Genomic DNA, 15,608 nt, shown 5'->3' with positions numbered 1-15,608 from the left:
TCGACCAAAAAGCATGAGGTACCCCTCATGGTTTCCATCCAAAATCAAACGATTGCATTTTTTACCTTGATAATGAAGACTTTTACTATGGTATATCTTGAACCAGAACGTTTCTATCGATCCAACGTAACGCCTGAAATCATCTTTGTGTTATCTTGATATGTAAAATTTCGACTTTATGGTCAGAAACCTCTTTTCATATTTTCATAAATTGCTCAATAAGTTTATTCAAAAGATCAACCTTACTTGGTACCATTGGGTGCGCCTTGAAAAGTACTCCAAGAAAGCTTAAAGGAGTATAGGATGATCAGCACAACTTATATAGTCGAATCGTACAAAATAGATCAAACAAGTCAATTTTGCTTAAATCCTGGCCAATCTTGGAGAATAAATATATAACGAAGATAGAAAAAGGTTTGGCTGGCCGAATGTCTTTCTGATGAAGACAATCAACGTTTTTGAAGCTAATACGAAGAAAACTACGCATTAAAATATACTAGGAATTAGTCCCAAGCAGTAAGCAGTGTTTTAAGAGATCTTATTGCAACATCGACTACAGGTAAGCTGAATGTTACAGAGAGGTTTGACATGGACCTGTATATGACCCTCTGAAGGTGATTAAATAGCATGGATTGTTGCCCATGCCATTGATGCGACACTGTAGTAAAACGCCTCCTCAATAAATATATCTCAATCTCCACCAAAGTATCGCATCCGTCAATCCTCACGCATCATGTTCATCCACATACTCTTGACGATCATCTAGGACACGATTTGTAATTGCAACATCTAACCTGATTTTAGGCCTCCGCAATTGTTTCCATGTTTGTTTCGTAAAAAGAAAAAACCACCAAACAGATTCTCTTTTCCCTTCTTCCCCTCTTTTTATTTTATCTTTCAAGTATGGAAGTATCGGATTATATCAACAGTGCAAAGACATTTGCAGAGAAAGCAGCCAAGCTTTCGCAAAAGATGTCTCAGGGACTTGTAGATAACGCGCGCGAGTTGGGATTTCCCGGCAGTGAATCTGGAGCACAGTACTTTGATACCTCTGAAGAAAAGATGCGTAATATCAAACGTCAACTTGATTCCAAGAACGATAGAGAGAAACTAGATGGATTAAAGAGACTGATTGCTGTAAGTTACTGGTTGCTTGATTGCAGCCTGAAAGATGTCTAACGTTCTTGATATAGATGATATCCAAAGGGAGAGACGTATCCGAGTTCTTTCCTGATGTGGTGAAGAACGTTGTGTCTCAAAATATCGAAATCCGTAAGCTGGTGTACATTTTCCTGCTGAGATACGCAGAACAAGAACCCGATTTAGCTTTGCTCTCCATTAATTCCTTCCAAAAGGATCTCAGCGACAAGAACCAGATTATTCGAGCCATGGCACTTCGTGTGATGAGTGGTATCCGTGTTCCTGTGATCAGTCCTATTGTATTACTTGGCATCAAGAAGTGTATTACAGATCCCAGCCCCTATGTTCGAAAAACCGCTGCTCATGCTATACCCAAGTGTTACAGGTTTGTGGATTGAGGGATGCGGTTTCTGCAGAAGAGCTGATGTCAGTTTTGTGTTGCAGCTTGGATGATAGCCAAAAAGAAGCTTTGATCGAGGTGATTGCTACATTGTTGAAGGATAGATCAAACATTGTGATTGGAAGCACCATCATGGCATTCAACGAAGTGTGTCCAAATCGATTCGACTTGATTCATCCATGCTACAGAAAACTATGCTCCATGTTGGGCGATTGTGATGAATGGGGACAAATGTCAATTCTGGGTGTATTATTGCGCTATGGTAGAAATCAGTTTTTGAACCCGAATTCTCACGGCGAAGACGAATCTCGTAGCCCACCAAAGCAATCCGTCAGCACCAACAACAAATCATTTTACTCTGATTCAGATTCTGACTCTGATAATGATCAACTTCAAGCAGACGATATAGTTGAACTGGATGTGGATCACGAATTACTGCTGAAGAGCTGCGTGCCTTTGTTACAGAGCCGTAACAGTGGTGTGGTCTTAGCTGTCGCAAAACTGTACTATTATTTGGCTCCTGCCGTAGAAGCAGAAAAGATTGCAAAGCCCCTTGTTAGATTGCTGAGAACACATCGTGAGCAATGCTATGTTGTTTTGACAAATATTGCTACAATGGCCTTGAAAAGACCGGTAAGGACCTGGATGGCATGTGTTGATAACCTGGCATTGACAGACTTGTGCAGTATTTGTTTGAATCCTCACTGCAACAATTCTTTGCTCAATCTTCTGAACCTGTGTTTATCCGTGATACCAAATTAGACATCCTCACCACCATTGCAACAGAAGTCAATATCCACACGTTACTTACAGAACTTCAGGTAAGTGGTGTCGCTGAACGACTTACTCGCTGCTGCATGATATTCATCCTCTGCTGTCTTCTAGCAATACGTAAAAAGCCCCAATAAGGATTTCGTAGCAGCCACCATTCAAGCCATTGCCAGATGTGCTTCTACAGTGCCTACAGCAGCAGATAAATGTCTACGTCTTTTGATGAAACTATTACGCAGTAAAAACGGTATGTTGTTGGCATTTGGTGTGTAGATATGCTAAGTGAAGACTCATTCTGAACCAGAACTTGTTGTTGCTGAATCTGTGCTCGTGTTGACTCGCCTGTTGCAAGTGCCTTCTGACGAGAGATCAAGATCAGTAATTGCCCTTGTGAAGCTATTAGACACATTGAAGGTTCCTATGGCAAGAGCTAATATCTTGTGGTTGGTGGGCCAATATGCCGAAACATTGCCCAAAGTGGGTCCCGATGTGCTTCGTCAAGCTGTGAAGAATTTCGCCAACGAGGTAAAGAGCTGTTATAGCGCGTGTTTACACCATGTAACTGACAGTTGTTGTATTAGGATCATGTCACCAAACTTCAAATCTTGACATTATCAGCCAAACTAATTTGCTTGAATGCCACGCATCCCACACTGAACAGTTTGAATCAATACCTACTAAATCTAGCCAGATACGATACGGATTACGATGTCAGAGACAGAGCAAGATTTTTGCGTGCATTAACTATACCAAGCCAAGAGGAGAAACCAGGATTAAATCAACTCAAAGAGCACCTAAAGACCATTTTATTATCCAACAAGGAGCCTGCCGTCATTGAAAGCGAAGTGCAGGCCGCCTCTGAATACAACATTGGCTCTTTGTCTCTGTTGGCTCATCAGCCTCTTCCAGGATATGAGCCTTTGCCTGATTTCCCACAAGAACAGCCTGATACTAGTGTGCGTGATGTGGAAGAGCTGGAGGGATGGAGTGGTAGTCGCACCAAGGTGATGGAAACTGGATTTGGAAGTGATAGCTTTGATGCCTATCGAGGCAGTGGCAGATTCAATTCAGGGGCAGGCGCTTCCACTGCGCTGTCTGGTGTTGAAGCCATGGGATCCTCTTCCATGTATGCTTCATCTGCCAATGTGAAGAAGAAGGGCAATGACTATGACCTGGATGCGTTCTATGATGAATCAAGTGAGGAGGATGACAGTGAGTCCAGCCAAGAAGATGAGTCTGAAGCACCAACAAGCGAAAGTGAATCAGAGGATGAGTCTGAGGAAGAGTCTGAGGAGGAAGCATCTGACCAAGAAGAGGAGGAGGAGGATAGCGCCACAACTGAAGAAGATTCAGATCAAGATTCCAGTGGTTTATCGAGCGATGAAGAAGACTCTAATACAAAAGTGATACGAAAGACACGATAATGATAATAAAAAATTACCTAATACTCGCCCATTGTTTATCAATCAAATGGCTGTGTAGGCCACCGAACAATCGCTGTGGAATTTGTGGCCATTGTTCTCGCTTTCATTCACCACAAATCAACGCCTTTTGAAATGACTGATCTTTGCTTACAAAAAGACATTATAGCCAGAATATAATGATGGCAATGGGTATAGTGACATTGCTGATTGAGACCACTTTGTGTATACCTCCTTGTATGCCTTACAGCAGTATGGAGATCTTCGATGCTCAGATGCTCCCCAGATCAACCTACATGACTTGGAATCCCGCCTGAAATTACTGTTTTGTAACATGCGACAAGCTGCTGAAAAGGGTATCAAACAAAAGGTTTGGGAACATCTCGCATGCCAGGTAGCTTGCGTTGCTACATTGTACGGCAGTTCGCCAGCTTGAAAGCCTGCTGCACCTGAGAACTATACCCAGCGAGAGGGGGCTCATTATCAAACTCCATCAGTTGAGTGGATTCTCTCTTACAGAAAGATCACATCATTTGGTTTCGCAAAAGGTATTTCAAATATTTACCGAGAAGTTTAAATATTTTTTTTTTCCCTGTTCTCCCCTCTCTGTCTCTCTCTCTCTCTCTCTTTCTCTTTAGTGTGTGTGTAAATATACGGTGTATTATTAGTCTATAAGCCTTTACAAACATATATACATTATAACCAAGATAGACATAAATGACAACACCTTACAGCGAACCACTTCAGCAACAACCACAGCAACAACAGCAAGCAGAGTGGTATCAGTTTGATCCCAATGTTCATTATTACTATGACGAACAAGGCCAGCTTCATTATTACGATCCAAATACGAATCTAGAGTGCGATTATCAACCTCACTATGTAGATGACAATGCATATTACACCAATACAAACACCAGCACGCCTCAATCTACTTATACCCATCCTCAGCAGCAGCAGCATCAACAACCTGCTGTTTCACGACAACCTACGCCAGATGTTTTATTACCGTGTCCTGAACCTACCTGTCATGGTGAAAACAAACCTACCTCAAAGTTCTGTGAAGAGTGCGGAAGACAACTCGGAGCAATATCGAGATCAGTAACGCCTGCTATTGTAAATACACCTGTTGGTAACAACAACAACAACAACAACAACAACAACATTCATAATTCAAGTGTTTCAGCCTTGACAAGGCCCTTTGCAAATCAGCAAATTCAAGATTATCATCCTCAGCAGCAGCAGCAGCAGCAGCAGCAGCAACAACAATACCAAGGATACACTCAACCACCTCTGCAAAGACCTCCCACTGCACCTGTCTATTCCACCAGTCCTTTGGATTCGAGCCAAACGGTGCCTCTCTACCACCCACCCTCTGTTGGCAGTACAGTGGATAATGTGAGACAGCAACACCCACATCATCTCTACTATAACAATGTGCAACATCAGTCGATGCAAGACCTGTATGGACAGGCTCAACAGCAACAGTATCAAGGCAGCTATCAAGCGCCCGTGCAACAACCTGCTGTAGATGCACTTGACAGAGCTAGAGGGTGTCCAATTGTCTGCTTTGGATTTGGAGGTAAAATGCTCGTGACATTTCCACGAACAGTAACGAATTATTACTCCTCTACCGTGAAACCTCAACCTGGTCCTATCAAGATCACATCCTTAAAGGAGCTTGGTCACCGTGTGTTCCCTGTTGTGTTTCCGGGTCCTGTGTTGCATGATAGCAAGATAGGAACAAAGCAGAAAAAGAAGGACGTTGCTCAGTACATGGCACACAGAGTGGATGCATTTGAAAAGGAGAAATTGGCTGTGGTGTACGACTCGCTCGAGTTTCATCAGTTGGAGGCCAAGATTTTGCTGTGGCAGTTGATCAAGGTATTGGTAGAGAATGATGGCACTGTCAATGATAAGGGCAAGATGGACCAGGCGATTCTGTCAGTGCTGCGTCCCACCATCACCAACGTGGAGGAGTCTCACTTTGCATTACCAGCGTTCAATAACAACACCAGCAACAACAGCCAGCAACAACAGCCTTCATCAGTGGACTTGTCGAATCAAGTGCTGTCAAAGATTGAACACTATTTATTGAACGGAGATCGCATTGGGGCTGTCGATTACGCTATTCAAGAAGATTTGTGGGCACATGCTCTGATTATCAGTAGCTGTGTGGATAAGGATCTGTGGCAAAAGGTGATCAAAAACTTTGTGGACCGTGAGATGAATTGCACACCTGAAATGAGGCAGAACCGGCAGTTCAACAACATTGCTGGCAACAACCAGGCGCTGCGTGTTGTTTACTCCTTGTTCTCTGGTGCGGGTGCTACAGCCATCAACGAATTTCTCACAAATGATGTGCAACATATAAACACACCTTATGGATTGCAAGCAGTTACACCTCAAGCTGATGTATCTCAATTGGTCAAGTGGAGAGACACAGTGGCTATTATTCTGGCCAATAGAACGGGGAGAGATTTAGAGGCGCTCACGGCGTTTGGTGACATGATGAAGGAGCAGGGTTGGATTGAGGCAGCACACATTTGGTAGGTGTTTGATTTGGCACTTCATGACGGGTTACTGATATGCTGTATACACTAGCTACCTACTCTCTCCACAGTATGCCATGCACGCGGGCATAGACACCATGCAAGTACGATTAACATTGATTGGCAGTGACAGAGCATCCATAGACGCATACATCTTGACCGAGATTTTCGAGTTCGCCATGAGTTCCACCACATGTCTGCCGTTCTTGCAAGGCTACAAATTGGCACACGCTTGGGTATTGGCAGATTTTGGCTATATGGACATGGCCCAGCGCTATTACGATGCGATAGATCAATGCATCAAATCCTATACAAAGGGCAGCCCTTACTTGCATCCTCATTTGATTGAACAGGTGAATGCGTTTGGTGTCTTTTTAGAGAATGCCACTGGAAGAAAGAGCGGGTAAGGTTTTCAAACGTATATAAGCCCATCACCATATTAATATCTTTCCTGCAGTGATCCTGGATCCTGGCTTAAGCCCAAGTTTCAAAAGAAGGCGTTCTCTTCACTTTGGGGTACATTGGAGGGTAGTCTCACCAAGTTTGTGAGCGGTGAAGAGGTGCCCACGGTAGAGACAGTTCCGGCAAGAAAGTCTACTGAGATTATGAGTCGTTATCAGTAATTTGAACATACATACTATATACATTATACCTGTCATTTTCTTCCTGTACACACATACGCGACACTTTGCTATAAAAAGAATAAAAGGAACGAATATATATTTTTGGCCAAGGGAAAGGAATTGCCCTGAAAAAGAAATTTTGAGCATTGCCACATTGTTTGTGTTGTTTTATACCAAATATTCTGAATCATTCATTCTCTCTACAGGGCTGAAGGTGATGACAAAGCATGAGCCAAGCAATAACAACAACAACAACAACAACAACAACAAGAACCAAAGTGCAACATGCTATATAGGAGAAGCCATCATGGAATAAGAAACCTATTAGAGTGAGCCATGATCGGTTGGCTAGTGGAATGACATGCGCTCAGTAGCTCAAGTGTAGCTATTAGAACACTTGTATACCTCTCACAGCCACAGTTGTATTACGTACATGATGACAGATAAAAATACCTAGCAACAGCTGTTTGTCTCTGGCTACTCAGCCTGTGATCGAGGCTGAACAGACTGTGTATATATAAAGCAACCATTTCGCTACTCTTTCCATCAAATCATCAACACATTACAAATGCCTCCCACTTCTCTCTTTCAGCGTGCGCCTGTTCCTACAAGCAACGTCTGTAACACGCCCGACTGTTTGGCTACAAGCGCCTTTATCAAACAGTATGTGAATCTCAATGTAGATCCCTGCTCTGATTTCTTTGAATACTCTTGTGGTGCCTGGATCAATGCCCCTAGTACCAAAAAGGCAAAGGATACAAGTAAGTTTATCTGTGCTAATTCAACCGCTAAGCACCACCAACATGTACTTTCTATACAGCCAGAAGCTCCTCTGCAGATGTCACAACCAACAACATCCTGGCACTGGTGGATATCATGGAGACCTCCTACGACGACTTTATAGCAAAGCACCTGAAATCAAACGCTGATGGCTTCAATGTTGCTGAACAAGCTGATACAGATCGAGCCAATTTTCAAAAGGCCAAAGACTTTTACAACACCTGCATGAATCCAGAGCGCAGCATTACCGAAATCTATCCTGACATTGCCTACCTTCGCAATACGTTGATGGGCAACCACACAACGCCTGAAACCGTCCCCGCTCAACTGGGTCATGTATTAGCTTTCTTCACTCGTTCTGGTGTGTCTTCTATTGTAGATGCTTTAGTGACAAGAAACGACGAGAACCACGATTACAATATGATCCTCTTCAATGTTCCCAAGGTGCCAGACGAGGATATCAAGAGCATTGAGGCTGCGATTACCAAGACATTGGGCCAGCACAATCAAACACAACAAGTCGTCAAGGCAAGCCACGATGCCAACATTCAACTATGGTCTCAAAATCAAGTCAAGACTGCCATCGACACTTACGTTGGTGTTCAAGAACAATTGCAAAACATCACAGAAGCGTGCGTATAAACTAGTAGAGAGTCATTTTTCAATGGCTAATCTCTTTTCACACATAGACTGAATAAGCTTTCAGAAGCTGATGTCGTTGCCAGTCGCAACATCAGTGGCCTAACATCTGTTAGCAAACTGATTGACTGGTCTGCTTACATCTCTGATCTCGTCAATCCTGAATACTTGACCAGCCCTACCAGTACTGTGTTCTCTATCCAGCAACTGACACTGGCCTTGGAAAAGTTAATTGCCTCTCTCACATGGAACGAGTTGCAAGACTACTTTACTGTTCGTTTCGTCATGGACAGATCTACCAATGGCATGTTCTACGCATTTGCACCTTCTGATAGTATGTACTCTGCCAATGTCACTGATCAACAGGCTACCTGTGCTAATCAAGTCGGTATTAAACTGTACAACAATGTCGGCCGCTTCTTTGCTTTGAAGACATTTGGTGGTATTAATGAAAAGAACGAGGTGGATCAATTTATTCATGAGCTGCAATCTTCATGGTTGAACCACATTCCCGGCACTCCTTGGCTTGATGCACCCACCAAGACTAGAGCTGTAAAAAAGGTATGCACATCCCTACATAATTCATTGACTATAGTACTCAATCTGACTGTATGCTCTTGGTAGATCAATGCATTGAAACCAAGAGCTGCCATCAACATGATTCATCCAGACTGGACTAATCCTGGCTTCATCCAAAACTACTACCAAAACTACTTGATAGACACTACCAGCTACTACAAAACCATCAGCAACTACTATGCTTGGAACACAAACAGACAGTGGAGGAGCCTTGGTGATAAAGTCTTGAACGAGCAATGGTCTGATGAAGGTTATGCCGCATATGTCAATGCATTCTATAGCCGTCAGCTAAACCAAGTACGTGGCAAAATACGCCTTGTAACAATTCACTGAATCTAATGTTATTGTTTAGTTTGAGCTTCCTGAAGGTATCTTGCAAAAGATTTTTTACGATGCAAAGTTCCCTAAATACTTGAACTATGGTGGCATGGGATCCGTCATTGGACATGAGCTTACTGTAAGTAGAATGAAGCATACAAGAATCGCTAAAGCATTGACTCATTGCATTTATGATAGCATGCTTTGGATAATAATGGTCGTCTCTTTAATAGCAGTGGCTACAAAGAAGACTGGTGGACTCCTTTCTCCAACGAGGCATTCCACAACCGTTCTCAATGCTTTATCGACCAATACAACAAGGACTTTATCGTCAACAGATCCACTGGCGACAAGATTCAAATTGATGGCGAGAACACGCTCGGCGAAAACATTGCTGATAGTGGTGGACTGACTATTGCTTTGACCGCTTACCGTGAATACGTTGCTAAGCTGAACCAACCTGAGCCTCTTTTACCTGGATTAGAAAACTTGACCCAAGAAAAGCTGTTCTTCATCGGCTACTCGATTCCTCGTTGCGAATACTATGATGATAAGCTGACTGGATATAACCCCAAAGATGCGCATCCTCCATGGGCTATCCGTGTCAAGAACTCATTAATCAACAGCGCTGAATTCGCCAGGGTCTTTAACTGTCCTGCTGGTTCTCCCATGAATCCTCACAAGAGTGATGAAGACAGATGCGTCATCTGGTAGTTGCCATCATACACATGTACCATTCATTTTGTAATTTAGTATTCAAACAATCTTATACATCGTAAATAAATGCATTTCAAAAGAGAGTGTGTATCAAGGCTTGAGATAGATCAGTTGTGTATAGCAAGAGCAGGCTCAACATCTATCGTCGTTTGGGAAAAGCCGGGATGCTTAACGAGCTTTGGACATTGGAAATATGAGGTGAAGTGGATTTACTTGGAAAGCCTATCACTTTTCTTTACTAAAATCTAAAATACAATAAAGGTGTGTAGAATATATATATACAATATGCAAGGTAAATTAAGCACATGATGTTTGCTCAATATGAGCTTTTTCATTGGAGTTGATGGAAGACCTGGTAAAACCTTCGTCATCGTTGATTTGGTTTTCAACAGGGTCTTCATTCGTCTCACTCACATTGTGAGCGACCACGGCAATCAAGGGGAATGATACAAAGACCAACAGCCAGCAAATGAGACATTCCCATTTCAGTGGGATATTAACAGCGTCAATACCGAAAGAAATAGCAGCACCAGCAGATTGAGTGGCCTTGTAAAAACCAGCATAACGAGCAAGCAAGGAGGGATCATTGGACATGGCACCCATCAACCAGTACATGTAGGACTGATATAAGGAATCAGTAAAACCATACAGCATGTACAGCACAAAGGGACCACCAAAACCGGGATCCTTCCAGCCGATAGGAGAGTCAAAATCGTTGTCAAATGTCAGTTGGAAAGCGAAACCGCCAGCCCAAACGCCCATCACGACAAGAAACAAGATGGCTAATGCCAGCAAACCACGGCCACGGCGAGTCATGCGTTGGTAATCTAACAAGACACCAATCATCAAAGAACCGATAATCTGGAGACCCCAGTACATGGTGTCATTAAGAGCACGAGCAGAGGCATCAAAATAGACAGCGTTGATTCTAAATTGGTAAGAGTAAAACCAGTTGGAGGCCAAAAAGGCAGGAATGAGATAGATCATACGCCATTCTTTCCAAACAAGCAAGACGCCCTTGAGCTCAGCGGTCCAGTGCGAAGCCTTGGCAACGGCAACATGAGTGCCATTAGGACGGACTACCTTAGAAGGAGGAGCAATCACGAGAGAAAAGACAACACCGACCAGCATGATGACTACAAAGGCTGTATAGGTACCTGTGCTCACACCGCCAGCTTGGTTCTCTAGATTGAGAGCAAGAGCAATGATGGAGCCCAGGATACCACCAAAGTTGAACAGAGCCCAGAAGATGGCAACGTATTTGCCCTTGTTCTTTTCTTCGGGGTAAGACATCATAATGGAGCCCTGATAAGAATGACATGTTGATAACAAATTCATTAAGTAGCGTTTTCTAAATTACCTGAGCAGACCAGAATACACCAGCACAGCAACCCAAGATGGCGCCAGCAGCAACAACAAATCCAGACACTTGCTTTCTGTCATAGATCCAGAAAGCGGCCGAGTAAAGTGCGTACCCAATGGAACCAATCTATGAGACTCACATTAGGTGCATGCTAAAGACGATCACGCACAGTAGTAACTTACAGTCAATGTATATTTAACGCCAATCGTGTTGGTGAATGTACCAGCAAAGAAACCAACAATAGCAAAGCAACCGTATAAAGCACCATTAGCAGCATCTGTCAGGGCAACATTGGAGCTCATGGAGCCACCAGCACCGAGCCCAGACAAGGCATTAAACATACCAGGACAGCACAGACATACAATACCCAAGAAAACTACCTGGATTAATGGTGTGTTGCACTTTTGAAGAAATGTCAATTGAGTCATACAAGGGAGATAAAGATGTTGAAATGGGAAAAAGCACAAATGACGAGCTCCTTTTTATACACAAAATTTTCTTTCTTGTCAAACGATACTAAATGAAATGGACCTCCACACTGCTTTGTTTGATCATCCGGTCTTTCAAATAAAGAGAAACATACAGGCAAAGATAGCAAGAGAGAGAGAGAGAGAGAGATCAATTGAAGCCCTTAATTTGCGGTGAAAAGAATAACCTATACTTGATCTAAAATGGCATGCTTTCCCCCCCCCCCCCTCCGCAGCTTCCCCTCTTCTCCCCCACTCTTCTTGTTTTGATGAACAGCCAGCCAACCCTACACCGTTTCCCCGGATTTAATCAACAAATGTATTTTTAAATCATGAATTGGGTGTGGACTGGGTTACCGGATCATTTGCTAGTGTTTGAGTGCAATGTGGAAGCAGGGTATGTTTAAATGTCTATGCCAGACATGGCAAGGTAAAAAAAGATAAACCCTTAAAAAAAGGGTCCTTGAAAAAACTCGTAATCAATCTTATGTCATGTATCCCCATTTGCGTTTGTTCAGGGTTCTCTATTTTTTTCTAGGGAAAGGAAGGGTAAATCCTAGGCAAGTGTGGGAATTCAGGGTAGCTGTTTAAACTTGTAACGCCATTTGAATCTAAATCATACAACCGAGCCTAATACGAGCAAAATACTTCTTTTAAAGGAAAAGAAGGTTATAGTCTGGTAGCAACAATGGATTTGTAGGAAGCATTAGTATCATGTATATACCTAAATTACCCAATTTAGTGCATTTTATCCAACGTTTAGTATAAAAAAACATTTGGACATTATTGGTTCCACTCGTGCCATTACTCTATATCCTTTATATATGCCAATGATGATATATGTTGCACAATAGGCCGCATCCATTCGATGATTGCTCATGACGATGATGTCAAGACAGAGCGAAGAGAAAGGTACAAGGTTTCTGCTGTAACAAAATGGCCGGGGAACAGCAGGCAGCAACGATCATATAGTGAAACACCTGTCATTTCATATCTTTCTTATCCGATAAGAACGTTACACTCATATTGCACATGTATGGATGGTGATAGCGAAGACTTGTATACAAAAGTGTTTGAAAGTGATAATGATAAAGTATGATTCGACACAACATGGCTGCAATTAGTTTTAGCAAACCATGCTTTTTGGCTCTTTTTGATTAGTAATTAGTTAAAAGTAGCCATGTCAAAAGGAAAAGGCGGTACAAATCACCCGAACAAGTTGGAAAAAGCTGTATATAATCGACTAGTATTGACAGGATTAGGGACAAATTTTCATTTGACCTTGAATTATATTCATGGTCTATAGATATATTGAACAGTGTAACAGTGAGCTTTATCTTTCACTTTTTATTAGTCATGAAATGGAGTATAATGCTAAGCAAAAGTTATCAAGGGGTTCATGATTGACGCAGTGTTGTTGAGTATGTTCATTACATGGCCCTGGAGACACTGTGCTCACTGTTTACTATCAAGATGAACTCTTCACCACTTTGACTGCTTGATGTGATGTAAATTAACATGTGAGAGATGTTGCGAACTTTCGGTTGTATCATATCACATCATTTCCGTATCAAAGGTGATATAATAAAACTTTCAACTGAAAGAGACATAAGCCTCTATTTTGATGAGACGTTGTATCAGAGAGCCTAAATGCCATTGGTACCTGATGTTAGTAATGTAAGGTCTTGATGCACTGTCAGTGCGCACTTCTGCCTGTGACTCGTCGCATCTGTTCAAATGCTTCTTCAGAGGCCTATAGAGAAAACAATCAATTGGGAACACATACAAGAGATAATGCCAAGTAAAGACATAGAAATAACCGATTTTTGTATCATGTATGAACATTATTCATAAAAGATGCGATTACCCAGCCCAAACGCACGAAATAGAAAATATAAGATTCCGTTTCGTGCCACTAGCGAACTGTAAGATACCTGTTTGTAAACCAATAAAACCACCGTATTCAATCCTATCCTAACAAAAGTCGCACGAAAGATAATGGGTTTCCAAAAAGTCCTATTGGAACAAAGAGCGCTGACACATACAAGCGCAGTTGTACTAATTTTCACTTGTTACAAGGCTAAATAGCTGCTGTAAATCAAGGTGAAATGAAGAAAATGAAGGCGTATTTTTTTTATTAATAATTTACAGGTAAATACTGATAGGATGCATAAGTTTGTACAGGTTTGCATAATGTAAGAAGGTATTAGATGATTAGGCTTGCTATTGTGGTGCCTCCCAATCGTTGGGTGCTTGTGCATTGAACATTGAGAGATCGAGATTGCCCGTAGGGTCAAAAAAGTGCTTTAGAATATCGTTCAGGCCCACTTCTTCTACCTCATCAGTAGCATGATCAAACAGCAAAAGATCATCACCCATGTCTTCTGCTGGTGGTTGCGATGTATGCTCCATGGTGTCTCTTGCTTCTTCGCCTGAGGGAGAGGATGTACAACTATTACCAGAGCAGCTACTTGCTACACTCGAAATATAATGAGGAGATAGTACAGGCGTGATATTAGTTGAATGGGTAGAGTGAGTTACATATGGCATATGATCTGTCTGTTTGTTATTGTCAAGCATGCAATTGGCAGGATGACTATGACCAGGATACAACTGCACAGCTTCAATTTGAGTATTTTTGCGAGCGAAATCACTGTTGGAATCAGCACGAAGCGTTGCTGGAGTGGTAATGGCAAAGGTGAATCGCTGACTTGCGGTATCAGCATGCGATTTTTTCGTTCTCTTGGTAGATGCTGTACTAGATTTAATGATTTTTGAAGGCCTGAGTGCCATTTGTTTGCTCTTGTCAGCAAAGTTCGCTAACGCCACTAGTTTTTGTTGCTCTGTTGGCTCTTTTTGATTCTTTTCTTCCGGCATACTAGTTGCAGAAGCCTTGCTGTTGTTTCCTTGATAGTTCGAGGGATGAGAAGGATGAATCCTTAGCGGCGCAAGAGGGGTAGGAGGGAAGGAGTTGATGACAGATAATGGGATAGACGGGCCAATGTTCGCCAGCCATGACTGACTGGGACACTTCTTCTCCATGCGAGGGATGTCTGAATTTGTCGTGAAATCAAACGGAACACCTTTGAGAGCATTAATCTCTAGTTCCAAAGTGTAAACGATGGACCTCAATTGCTGATTCTCGTTAAAAAGGCGAGTGGTAGAGTAGACATGGCTGTCTTGAACGTATTTGATCTTCTTTTCCAGTTCTTTGACATAACGATCTTTTCTCTCACGAAAAGCTCTTTGAGCAGCCCTGTTTTGGATCTTGCGCTTGACCTTGGGGTCCTCGCCCTCATCCTATTCAGCAATACACATGAGTCCAAAGCCACCGGCATTTCGCTGCAATTGGCTTACTACATCGCATTCTTCCTCTGCCATTGGCCGTCTACCAGGTTTTATGCTTCTTGGATCATCACTGTCTTTTAATACAGCATGTACATTAGTTAGACAAGAATTCGCAAGCGTAAATTTGGCACTAGTCTACATACCATGGCCATGGTCTTCGTCGTTATGAGATGCCGCAGACTCCACATCATCATTGTCTAGAGTTTCTATGAAGGCAATACCTTCCAGTTAGCATGCAATACGCAAAGAGAACACATGCTTTATTCTATTTACCGAGATTTCTCTTTTTAGAACAGATTTCCTTACGATCATTGTGGATCTCGTTGCCAATCAAAGGCGCTTGATTTTCAGGTTTAGAGGTATTACGTTGCATAGGTTGGGTTATATCCATAGCATCAGAGGCATCCAATGTCAATCTGCTCTTGTGCGTGTCATTCACCTCGACAGCAGCAGCAGCGACAGCAGCATTGACGTTAGTTTTAGCAGTCAT

The 15,608-nt window shown here is 42.4% G+C and overlaps 5 protein-coding genes across 5 annotated transcripts; 3 read left to right on the top strand and 2 right to left on the bottom strand.

The window, feature by feature from the left end:
• Nucleotides 1–903: 903 nt before the first annotated feature.
• Nucleotides 904–3,735, top strand: ATC70_011192 (uncharacterized protein; the record flags this gene model as incomplete). Its single annotated transcript, XM_064830387.1, has 7 exons — nt 904–1,137; nt 1,194–1,525; nt 1,585–2,173; nt 2,227–2,361; nt 2,426–2,558; nt 2,616–2,836; nt 2,893–3,735. The coding sequence occupies 7 exons, from the start codon at nt 904–906 to the stop codon at nt 3,733–3,735; spliced, it is 2,487 nt and encodes an 828-aa protein (XP_064682889.1).
• A 714-nt stretch (nt 3,736–4,449) lies between these two features.
• Nucleotides 4,450–6,907, top strand: ATC70_011191 (uncharacterized protein; the record flags this gene model as incomplete). The annotated part of the gene is made up of 3 exons (XM_064830386.1): nt 4,450–6,281; nt 6,337–6,687; nt 6,742–6,907. The coding sequence occupies 3 exons, from the start codon at nt 4,450–4,452 to the stop codon at nt 6,905–6,907; spliced, it is 2,349 nt and encodes a 782-aa protein (XP_064682888.1).
• Nucleotides 6,908–7,475: 568 nt separating this feature from the next.
• Nucleotides 7,476–9,937, top strand: UPS2_1 (Phospholipid metabolism protein; the record flags this gene model as incomplete). Its single annotated transcript, XM_064830385.1, has 6 exons — nt 7,476–7,668; nt 7,728–8,319; nt 8,377–8,887; nt 8,951–9,202; nt 9,258–9,362; nt 9,422–9,937. 6 exons carry the CDS (start codon nt 7,476–7,478, stop codon nt 9,935–9,937), a joined length of 2,169 nt encoding a protein of 722 aa, XP_064682887.1.
• A 300-nt stretch (nt 9,938–10,237) lies between these two features.
• Nucleotides 10,238–11,731, bottom strand: ATC70_011189 (uncharacterized protein; the record flags this gene model as incomplete). The annotated part of the gene is made up of 3 exons (XM_064830384.1): nt 10,238–11,245; nt 11,301–11,429; nt 11,486–11,731. 3 exons carry the CDS (start codon nt 11,729–11,731, stop codon nt 10,238–10,240), a joined length of 1,383 nt encoding a protein of 460 aa, XP_064682886.1.
• A 2,262-nt stretch (nt 11,732–13,993) lies between these two features.
• On the bottom strand, nt 13,994–15,608 carry ANP1_3 (Mannan polymerase II complex anp1 subunit; the record flags this gene model as incomplete). The annotated part of the gene is made up of 4 exons (XM_064830383.1): nt 13,994–15,070; nt 15,128–15,192; nt 15,262–15,324; nt 15,392–15,608. The coding sequence occupies 4 exons, from the start codon at nt 15,606–15,608 to the stop codon at nt 13,994–13,996; spliced, it is 1,422 nt and encodes a 473-aa protein (XP_064682885.1).

Source organism: Mucor velutinosus (genome assembly GCF_035048745.1).
Source record: "Mucor velutinosus strain NIH1002 chromosome Unknown tig00001564, whole genome shotgun sequence".
Classification (NCBI taxonomy): domain Eukaryota; kingdom Fungi; phylum Mucoromycota; class Mucoromycetes; order Mucorales; family Mucoraceae; genus Mucor; species Mucor velutinosus.
This window is presented reverse-complemented; position numbering and strand designations above follow the sequence as displayed.